The sequence below is a fragment of the Natator depressus genome, chromosome 3, assembly GCF_965152275.1.
Source record: "Natator depressus isolate rNatDep1 chromosome 3, rNatDep2.hap1, whole genome shotgun sequence".
Classification (NCBI taxonomy): Eukaryota; Metazoa; Chordata; order Testudines; family Cheloniidae; genus Natator; species Natator depressus.
The window spans coordinates 25,486,976-25,498,297 of record NC_134236.1 but is presented as its reverse complement, the minus strand read 5'-3'; the positions used below and the strand labels follow the sequence as shown (position 1 = coordinate 25,498,297).

At 51.2% G+C, this 11,322-nt stretch overlaps 1 protein-coding gene across 1 annotated transcript in view; it reads right to left on the bottom strand.

The window, feature by feature from the left end:
- RDH14 (retinol dehydrogenase 14) overlaps window positions 1-4,030 on the bottom strand; it is a 7,679-nt gene extending 3,649 nt beyond the window's left edge. Inside the window, exon 1 of the mRNA XM_074947554.1 lies at window positions 3,659-4,030. Coding sequence (XP_074803655.1) covers window positions 3,659-4,015 — 357 coding nt within the window. The 5' untranslated portion in view covers window positions 4,016-4,030. The remainder of the gene's footprint in view (window positions 1-3,658) is intronic.
- Between the last annotated feature and the right edge of the window lie 7,292 nt (window positions 4,031-11,322).

The window sequence follows — 11,322 nt, the reverse complement described above, 5'->3', positions numbered from 1 at the left end:
AGTTGTAAAGAATTCACATCTCCCCCATAGCTCCATGGTACTGAAAGATGTAACAATTTATCACTGAAACCAGCATATTACCCTGAATACACAATGCAGTTGGTCTTTGTGCAGTGAGGCTAAAAAAGTGAAAAATGAAAATTCAGTTCAGAATTCTGGTATCTAAACACGCACAATGAAAGCCAGGCTGTGGGGGTGCCAGCTATCTCTCATCTTATCAATCTAGGAACCTCCTTTATCTTACAGACAACTTCAGAAAGGAGTCACAAGTTCAGAAAAGGAGGGGAATAATGTAAGTGCATATGTACTACAGCCCTTTGGAAGTGTTTCTAGAACTAGTCATCTCAATCATTTTGTTTCTCCATCATTTAAGCTGTGTTGAGGGTATTCTAAAACAGCAGATGCCACAAGAAATAAACCTAAGAGCGGCACCACCTTTTCCAGGCTGTCTCCAGCTCACTCCCATGTATGTCACCCCACACACGTCATCTCCTGCCTAGCTATTTTGTTCTCAATTTTTCTTGTGAAAAGACAACACTTTAATTGGTTTTGCCAATAGAGAGACTGCCAGCCTAAAAATCACATTTTTTTAAATGTATCACTAACACCTATGAGGTACTACACCAGATTTGAAAAAAGTATATATTGTTTTCCCAGTGTTTACTTTGTGCATTTCACAGCACTTTGTGTATAGTCACATTCACAGTTTCCCCTGTATAGTCAAACAAGACCAGATCCTGCAACTGGATCTATGCAGGTGGCCCTAAATGGTTTCCCACTGAAGCTTTACACGGCCACAACTGTCCATCCGTGACAAACCAATTACAGAATTAGGGCTTTAGTCAATTCCCCTGTTGTTTCTGTGGGCCTCCTGGCAAATTATGTTAAAGGCCCAAAACGGTGAAGAGAAAGAGAATATTCATCACATTATTATTAATGTGAATTTATGTTGAAACATCAAGTGTTAAGATGACATTTCATGGGTTAAGAAAATTATATCAAGAAAATATTTACCCCAAAGTTATACAGGGTGGCAGCTCCAGCATTAGCTCATTTTCTACCATTATGTACAGTCTCCCACAGCACACACCCTTTCCTCTATTTTGGAATATCCCTAAACAGTGTAAATTGTATCCATGAGATACTCAGTGAAACCATTTGTTGGCTTGCTCATGCCCCTCTACAAAATCTGTTAGGAACGCCTATAGGACCCTAGTGAGCACCTCACAAATTAGGCTTGCAGGATCCAGGATAGGTCTGACAAAGTCAGAATAATAATGGACAGTACACCCTCGATATAACAAACCCCTCAGGATCCAAGCCATTTGTTCATTATAGCCAGGGGGTCATTATACCAAAAGACCGGCACCAGGAGCAGTCAGCTTCTCCAGCCATGGAGCTGACAGCTCCTCCAGACCCACGACTGACAGCCCCATGGTTGGAGCCTGGGACTGGGTTCATTATATCCAAAGATTCGTTATTATGAAGGGCATTAGAAAGAGGGTGTACTGTAATAGAAATGTGATAAATGTAGGTTGGATTCAGATGACCCCATGAAGTGATCTCTCACTGCAGCCTATCCTTTATGCTGTAGGTCGAAGGGACTCAAACTTAAGCCACTTTACAGCCACAAATTCCCAGATGCCTTGAAAAATAAACTGCAGCAGATTGCAGCTGCCCTAGTTTTTTCTTTACCCCCAGAGATAACAGGTCACCCCTTGCCTGCTGCATCTTGATATGAGCTCGTGAAGGTGATTTCTGGCTGCACTGTGTAACTCCATGGGCCCAGTCCCTCTTCTTACCGGTCAACACAGCTAGTGGAACAGGAAGATTTCCCTACGAAAGGAGCTTTGGCCTAATAAGGCTTTGTTCCCTGGATTAAAAATCAATGCATAAGAATGCACCAAAATATTACATTACATCCCAAAATATTTTGGGATTATTTTTAATGCCCAACAAGACGCAAGAACAGCTTTGACAAAAGCTGCTCATCTCCACTCAATATCAGCATTGAAGAACCCCAAGTCACCAAAGGGGTAATTTGAAGACTGAGTAGCCCTTACTGGATGATGGAGAGAGAGACAGCCCACCCTTTCCCCTCACCCCATTCCTTCCTCTGCCCTCTCCCCCTCCCAGCCTACTCTCCCCCCATCCCTTCCTCTCTCTTCTCCCCCTCCTCACCCCCAGCCCACCCTCTCCCCATCCCTTCCTCTGCCCTCTCCACCTCCGCCACCCTCCTCATCCCCAGCTCACCCTCTCCCCTCACCCCATCTTCTGCCCTCTGCCCCTCCACCTCTCTCCTCCTCCTCCCCAGCCCACCTTCTCCCCATCCCTTCCTCTGCCCTCTTCCCCTCCTCACCCCCAGCCTGCCCTCTCCCCATCCCTTCCTCTGCCCTCTTCCCCTCCTCACCCCCCAGCCTGCCCTCTCCCCATCTCCTGCCCCTCCCCCTCTGCCACCCTCCTCCTCACCCCCAGCCTGCCCTCTCCCCATCTCCTGCCCCTCCCCCTCCGCCACCCTCCTCCTCACCCCCAGCCCACCCTCTCCCCCTCCGCCACCCCCAGCCCCTCCTCACCCCCAGCCCACCCTCTTCCCCTCTGCCACCCCCAGCCCACCCTCTTCCCCTCTGCCACCCCCAGCCCCTCCTCACCCCCAGCCCACCCTCTTCCCCTCCCCCTCCGCCACCCTCCTCCTCCTCACCCCCAGCCCACCCTCTTCCCCTCCCCCTCCGCCACCCTCCTCCTCCTCCTCACCCCCAGCCCACCACCGCCACCCTCCTCCTCCACCGCCACCCTCCTCCTCCTCCTCCCCAGCCCACCCTCTCCCCCCCTCACCCCCAGCCCACCCTCTTCCCCCCTCACCCCCAGCCCACCCTCTTCCCCTCCGCCACCCCCAGCCCCTCCTCACCCCCAGCCCACCCTCTTCCCCTCCGCCACCCCCAGCCCCTCCGCCACCCCCAGCCCACCCTCTTCCCCTCCGCCACCCCCAGCCCCTCCGCCACCCCCAGCCCACCCTCTTCCCCTCCGCCACCCCCAGCCCCTCCGCCACCCCCAGCCCACCCTCTTCCCCTCCGCCACCCCCAGCCCCTCCGCCACCCCCAGCCCACCCTCTTCCCCTCCGCCACCCCCAGCCCCTCCGCCACCCCCAGCCCACCCTCTTCCCCTCCGCCACCCCCAGCCCCTCCTCACCCCCAGCCCACCCTCTTCCCCTCCGCCTCCCCCATCCTCCTCCTCCTCCTCACCCCCAGCCCACCACCGCCACCCTCCTCCTCCTCCTCACCCCCAGCCCACCCTCCTCCTCCTCACCCCCAGCCCACCCTCTTCCCCTGCTCACCCCCAGCCCACCTTCCTCCCCTTCCCCTCCGCCGCCACCCTCCTCCTCCTCACCCCCAGCCCACCCTCTTCCCCTGCTCACCCCCAGCCCACCCTCCTCCCCTCCCACTCCGCCACCCTCCTTCTCCTCACCCCCAGCCCACCCTCTCCCCTCCCCCTCCTCTTTCCCATCCCACCCTCTCCCCATCCCTTCCTCTGCCCCTCTCCCCCAGCCTGCCCTCTCCCCATCCCTTCCCCATATTTGTCCTCCCCACTCAACCCCTTCCCTCACTCCACCCCTCCCCGCCCCGCCGTTCCCCCGCCGGCCCCCTCCCCCGCCCCCCCGTACCTGCAGCACCCGCTGGCAGAAGCTGCGCACGGAGCGCAGCGAGGCCAGGTCCAGCTCCCTGATCACGAGCTCCCCGCCCTCCGCCTGGGCGCCCAGCTCGGCGCGGATCTCGCGGGCCGCCTGCTCGGCCCGGCCGCGGTCCCGGCAGCCCAGGATCACCCGGGCCTGCAGCCGCAGCAGCTCGGCCGCCGTGGCCCGGCCCAGCCCGCTGTTCGCGCCCGTGACGATCACCGTCTTGCCCCGCATCAGCGCCGCCGCCGCGCTCCGCGAAGCCCGGCCGGCCCCGCTCAGGTAGCGGCGGGCGATGAGCAGCAGCCCCCCGCCCAGCGCCGCGGCCAGCAGCGTCGCAGCGGCCATAGCCCAGCGCTCGGGGCCAGGAGGGAGCCGCGAGCAGGGGCCGAACGACACCCTCCCCGGCGTTTTTCCCAGGGCGCCGCCGGCCCTACCCCGCCGCCGGAAGCCCAGCGCCGCGCACGGGGGCGCTAGATGCCGATTGGCCCCCGCGGCCCCCCTTCGCTTTGCATTCTGGGACTCGTAGTTTCCTCCGCCTCCCCCAGCGGCGGTTCGAAGCGCCGCCCAGGGCTGCGCGCCCGTGCGAGCTGCCTGCGCGGGGCCCTTGGGTTGGGTTAGCCCCGAGCTCCGGTACCGCGGTGTCCCGCCCCAAGCGTGCCAGCTGTGCTGTGCGCTACGCAGCCCTGACCCGGGCAGGGCAGCCCCTGAGCTGCTTGCGCCCCCGGCAGATAAAAGCGGCTTTCGTAAAAAGAAAAGGAGGACTTGTGGCACCTTAGAGACTAACCCGTTTATTTGAGCAAAAGCTTTCGTGAGCCACAGCTCACTTCATCGGATGCATCCCAGGAAGTGAGCTGTCGCTCCCGAAAGCTTATGCTCAAATAAATTGGTTAGTCTCTAGGTGCCACAAGTCCTCCTTTTCTTTTTGTGAATACTGACTAACAGGGCTGCTACTCTGCACCCTTTTCGTGTGAGTTTCCCAGCCAGGACTGGGCCTGAGCCCGAAAGACTGAAGAGATCAAAGCTCCCTTGACAATGGGGAGAAAACTCTGTTCTGAAAGGTAGCAGCAGTCAGGGAAGGCAGCCGGTGCAAAGTACTACCATGACAAATCAGATACACCAGGACAAATGGGGAGACCTTGGAGAAAGTCCAGAGGAGAGCAGCACAAATGATTTAAGGTCTAGAAAACAGGGCCTAGGATGGGAAAAAATGGGTTCAGTCTGGAGAAGAGAAGACCGAGGGGGGACACAATAAGAGTTTTCAAGTTGTTACAAGGAGGAGGGTGAAAAATGGTTCTCTTTAAGCTCTGAGGATTGGACAAGAAGCCATGGGGCTTAAACTGCAGCAAGGGGGAGGGGGTTAGGTTGGACATTAGGAAAAACTTCCTAACTGTCAGGGTAGTTAAGCACTGGAACCAATTGCCGAGGGCTGTTGTGGAATCTCTGTCACTGGAGGTTTTTAAAAATAAATACCTGTCAGGAATGGAATAGTGATTGCGTAGTCCTGCCTTGAGTGCTGGGGAATGGACTAGATGAGGTCCCTTCCAATCCTACACTTCTATGATTCTATGAAAATGGCAAAAAACTGGCTAGGCGGTAATACTGCAGAACAGGATCTGAGGGTTATGGTGGATCACAAATTAAATATAGCTGACAATGTGATGCAGTTGCAAAAAAGACTGATATTCTGGGTTATATGAACAGGAGTGCCATTGCAAAGAGGGGGGTAATTGTTTCACTGTACTCCGCACTTATGAGGCCTCAGCTGGAGTACAGTGTCCAGTTCAGGGCACCCCTGCAGCTACAAGGAAATACCATGTAAACAAAAAGGCATGTTTAGTCTTGAGAAAAGAAGACTGAGGGGGAACTTGATAATAGTTTTCAAATACATTAAGAGTTGTTATAAAGTCAAGAGGCTGGTGATCAGTTGTTGTCCATGTCCACTGAAGGTAGAACAAAAAGTAATGGGCTTAATCAGTAACGGAGATTTAGGTTAGATATTAGGAAAAACTTTCTAACTATAAGGACAGTTAAGCATTGGAACAGGTTTCTGAGAGAGGTTGTGGAATCTTCACTGGAGGTTTTCAACAGGAGGTTAGACTAACTTTGGTCAGAAATGATCTAGCGCAGGGGGCTGGACTAGATGACTGAGGTCCCTTCCAGCCCTACGTGTCTACAATTCTGTGAAGTCATACTCAATTTTTACACAGATCTGAGCTACTGAATGATATTACTTAACAAATTCTTCATTACAAAACATGGCTGAATGCATTTTTTATTAATGACGGGTTATGGGTGAATTTGTTACATAGAACTAATAAAGAAAAACTCACAGATGCACTTATGGACATGGATTCAGCTATGTATAGACTAATCTTGAATACTCTGACAATGTTTGCTTCCTTATCTTTAGGCAGCAGTCCTTTTCTTTTGCTTAGGTTTCCCAATGCAAACTCTGGGCCAATCTAGAGACAAAAGCATGAAGGTTAGTACTATGAAAGCAAAAATGGGAGACAGAAGATAAACCATAGTGAACCTATAAATGGCTCAATTTCAAATCAATTTGCTATTGAAATATTTCTCAAAGTATCCAAAATATTTAATGTCAGGTGACTTTGAATTATCCACCCAATGAAAAATGAAACAAATTGGGTTACGAAAGCTATCTAAGGCCTCCAGAACCCTTCAAAACATGAAAGATTTTAATAGACACATGGAGAAAACTCCATCTCTCAGTACAAAACTTAGAAGAAGGCTATATATCTGTACGGATTGCTGATTTAATCTAATACATCGGGGTGGCCAACCTGTGGCTCCGGAGCCACACGTGGCTCTTCAGAAGTTAATATGCAGCTCCTTGTATAGGCACCGACTATAGGTGCCAACTTTCCCATGTGCCGGGGGGTGCTCACTGCTCAACCCCTGGCTCTGCCCCCACTCTACCCCTTCCCTCACCTTCCCCTGAGCCTGCCGTGCCTCCCCCCTGCCCCCCCCCACCAGCCCACCAGAGCCTCCTGTATGCCACAGCTGATCGGGAGGGACGGGGAGGTGCTGATTGGCAGGGCTGCCAGCCGGTGGGAGGTGCAGGGAGGGAGGGGGAGGCACTGATTGGCAGGGCGGGGGAAGAGCTGATAGGGGGCTACTGACGTGTGGCTCTTTGGCAATGTGCATTGGTAAATTCTGGTTCCTTCTCAGGCTCAGGTTGGCCACCCCTGTAATACATGATAAAGACGATGCTATTATTTGACCAGGCTCCTGTTTTTCTTAATACTCATCTCAAGGGAGCACTAAAACTTGTTCTACCCTGACTTCATTGGGGTTCTATGTGGTGTAAGTCCATGGGTAGAACTTGGTCCCTGAAGATTAATTTTATACTTTCTCAAGGATCTAGCAGAGATTGGAAAAGACATTACCAAGTCCAAGTTCAGCTGAATACTGTCCCTCAAAACACTGCCTCCTAAGACAAAGTCCCCAAGGCCAAGATTTTCAAAAACAGCAGTGATTTTGGTTGCCCATCTTGAGGATTCTTAAAGCAGGGGTCTCAAAGTCCCAGCCTGTGGGCCATCTGCGGCCCTAGAACCTCCCCACTGCAGCTCGCGGAGGAGAGACACATGCAGACACGCTGCCCAATGTCTGCTGCAGGTGCCATCCCCCACAGCTCCCATCATAGGCACCGACTTCTTCTGGTGCCGGTGGGTGCTCGACCGCCCTCTGCCTCCAGCCCCACCCTGATTCCCTACCTACGCTGCCCCCTCCTGCCCCCATTCCAACCCCTTCCGCAAAGTCCCCGCCTCCTCCCTGTCCCTATTTGACTCCTTCCCCAAATCCCCACCCCAGTCCTGCCTCTTCCCCAGCTCCTCCCTTGAGCGTGCTATGTTCCCGCTCCTCCCCCCTCCCTCCAAGAGCTTGCTACAGCTGTTTGGCAGCGGCAAGCACTGGGAGGAAGGGAGGATCAGAGACACGGCATGCTGGGAGGAAGCAGAGGCAAAGGAGGAGGTGAGGTGGGGGGGGTGGGGCGGGGAGATTGGCTGCCCGTGGGTGCGGAGCACCCATTAATATTTCTCCATGAGTGCTCCAGTGCCAGAGCACTCGCAGAGTCGGCACCTATGGCTCCCACTGACTGAGGGAGAGGGACAGAGATACCATCACTAGTCACCGGGCAGAGTCAGCCATGGAGGCGGCATCATTTGTTGCTGGGCAGAGTCAGGCATGGAGGCAGCATCACTTTTTCCCGCAATGAATATAAACAAGTCAAAATACCAAACACAACTATCTGATTCACACCTTGCTGCAATCCTGAAGTTTCAGCTGCTCAGTCACTGAGGCCAAACATCAACAAACTGACAAAACTGAATCGTTGCCAGGTCTCTGGCAAACCCTAAAAACTCTCTGGCAGGCGAAGAACTGTATAAAGTTGTATGACAGTTTTATTATTTCTAAGAAATTCAAAATAAAAAATACAATATAAACATTTTATTTTCTGAACACCATCTTCAGTGACATTATTGGCCTGTTGGGAGGATTTGAGGACTGGCACTGGCCCTACGGTAAATTGAGTTTGAGACCCCTGCCTTAAAGGGATCTGCTTTTAAAAAGGGCTGAACATCCATTCTCCAAAAATCAAAGCTGCTCAAGTTGCGCACCCACAAAAATCACTAGTCTACATTGAAAGAAAATGTTGCCTAGGTTTTTTTGCTGAGGACAATTGTATTTCCCTGTTAAATTAGAAAATAGCATAATTGATAAGACAAATAATTCAGATACTAAAAGATGAGCATGATCAGTCAGGATCACAAAGCACATTAAATACTTACAACATTGAGAGGACAGCTAAGTAGTGTAATGACCAAAAAAACAAAAACAAAAAAATGCCCCCAAACAAAGTAATACTTCACAATTATACCACTTTCCATCTGAGTATCTCAAAATGTTTTACAAACATTTTCCCACCTTAAAACCACAACCACAAAGGTAGATGTAGATAAACGTGTACATTCTGGCTCATCATTCATAGGCGCAATTCGGCGAAGTGTCAAGCACCCTTATTTCCAATAGTTATTGCTGCTAGACTCTGAGGGTGCTCATCACCTCACAGGACTGGGCCTGAGGTAGCAAAACTTTTTGTATATAAACTCAAGTACAATTGTACAGATGCTAATAAACTAAGTAACACAAGCACAATGCAACACACAGAATAACATACACTTTGAAGCATCTGAGTTTTTCCTCCTTTCTGAAGGAAAATAAAAAGAGGGAAATAAATCAAACTTGTCCTCCAAACCCAGCTCTCCCGTTAGCATAATAAAACCACCTCCGCAAGAGGCGATACCTGTGTCAGTGTGAGAAGCTCTCCTGCCAACATAGCGCTGTCCACACTGGTGCTTAGGTCAGTGTAACCCACATCACTTAGGGGAGTGGCGTAATCACACCCCTGACCAAGATTAGTGATATTGATAGTTAAGGCTAAGATCTAGTTAGGGGTATTTTTGGTAAAAGTCATGGACAGATCACAGGCAATAAATAAAAATTCATGGCCCATGACCTGTCCATGACTTTTACCAAAAACACTCCTGACTAAATCTCTACTTCTGGGGCCCCACTGCTAAGGGGAAGCCCCTGCTAGGGGAGGGGGGGCTGCTCCAGTGCTGGGGGTTGACTGCCTTCCAGTTGCTGCTCCTGGGGACTGCTCTCTGGATGGCTTCCGGGTGCCTCTGGAGCCGCTGCTTCAGCTGCTTGGGCGGTCCCCAGGGCTCCCGCAGGACCACTGCTTGGGTATTCCCCGGAACCAGCCACACCAGCTGCTGTTCTGGCGGTCCCCGGAGCCAGCTGCCTGAGCAGTGGCTGGTGCAGCTGGCCCCGGGTCGCTCCATTGGTGGCAGGTGTGGCTGGCCGTGGGTCACCCAAGCAGCTGGCCCAGGGGCCCTGAAGTCAGCTGCACCAGCTGCTGCAGAAGTCATGAAGGTTGCAGAAAGTCACAGAATCCATGACTTCCGCGACCTCTGTGAAAGAATCGCAGCCTTAGTGATTGTGTGTACACACCCTGAGTGTGTGTGTGAGAGAGAAGGAAAGCCAAGTCAAAGGGATGAGTTTTGCTTTTCATTCTAAGAACCACACCCAGAAGAGATGCTGACTTGGAGCAATGCCTAAAGATACTTGTGACAGGGTCGGGCCAGATGGCTATAGGAGATTAATAGAAGGCAGATATATTAGCCCCAGGCTAAGTAGGTTCCCTTTCCCTGGGTAAGGTAACAGGGAAGGTTCCAGAACAATCAGAAATCTTCTGGAGACAATTAAGACAGGCTGATTAGAACACCTGAAGCCAATCAAGAAGCTTCTAGAATCAGTTAAGGCAGGCTAATCAGGGCACCTGGGTTTTAAAAAGGAGCTCACTTCAGTTTGTGGTGTGCGTGTGAGGAGCTGGGCGCAAGAGGCACTAGGAGCTGAGAGTGAGAATGCAGACTGTTGGAGGACTGAGGTGTACAAACATTAGCAGACACCAGGAGGAAGGTCCTATGGTGAGGATAAAGAAGGTGTTGGGAGGAGGCCATGGGGAAGTAGCCCAGGGAGTTGTAGCTGTCGCACAGCTGTTCAGGAGGCACTCTAGACAGCTGCATTCCACAGGGCCCTGGGCTCGAACCCAGAGTAGAGGGCGGCCCCGGGTTCCCCCCAAATCCTTCCAACTCCCGGTCAGACACAGGAGGAGTCGACCTGGACTGTGGGTTCAGAAAAACGGCCAAGCTGAGGGCTGCCGTGAAGCTCCCAGGCGAGCAAATCCGCCAATAAGCGCAAGACCCACCAAGGTAGAGCAGGAACTTTGTCACAATACCCCAAACCTCATCTCTGTCCTGTGGTTATCCCAGTCAGAACACACCAACCAAATTAATATTATCAAGAAAAGAACAAAGTCAGCCACAGGCCTAAAATATATTTTCAGTCTAAATCCTTTCCAAGAAGGACTGCCACAGTATAACAGAACAAAGTTCAGCAAATCTGGTAAAGGTATTTGGTTAAAAACTTAATCACCTCTATTCAGTCAGTCCTTCAGTGTACTATATTTTTACAATGAGTTGTTTCCATCATGAGAAAGTTAGCCCATTAGCAATGATCATTGTTTTCCAAAATGAAAGCTTTTCAGAATTCAAAGTATCTAGCTCACTACCATCTCTCAGGACAGCTGGCCTGATACGTATCTTAATAGTCACTGGTAATCCCAAGGCAATTCTCAGTTTTACTGCATTCCAGAACTCTAATCTTTGGAGTTTGGCAGAAAAAAATACTTTTAGCTTGAAGTTTCAGGTCATAAAGGTAGTATATATCCTCCGAGTTTTCAGAAGCTTACACAGGATTGCAGCCTGACTCCTTGTTGATGAGTTCTTTACTAAATTCTCAGGCAGATTTTAAAATACTCTTCAAACTGTTGCAGAACATTCCAAAAAATACATCGTCATTTTACTTTTGATTCTGTAATGGACAGAAGTTACAGGAGTTGCCAGCAAATAGTTGGGATGTGCCCATTCAATCACAGAGCTCAACAAAACCTAACCAGATACCAGGATATTTCCTTTGCTTATATTAAAGAAAACTGGAAACATAGCATTGCGAACTACAGAAAACTTAATCATCAATCTTCATACCTCATGGCTAGAATCACTGTG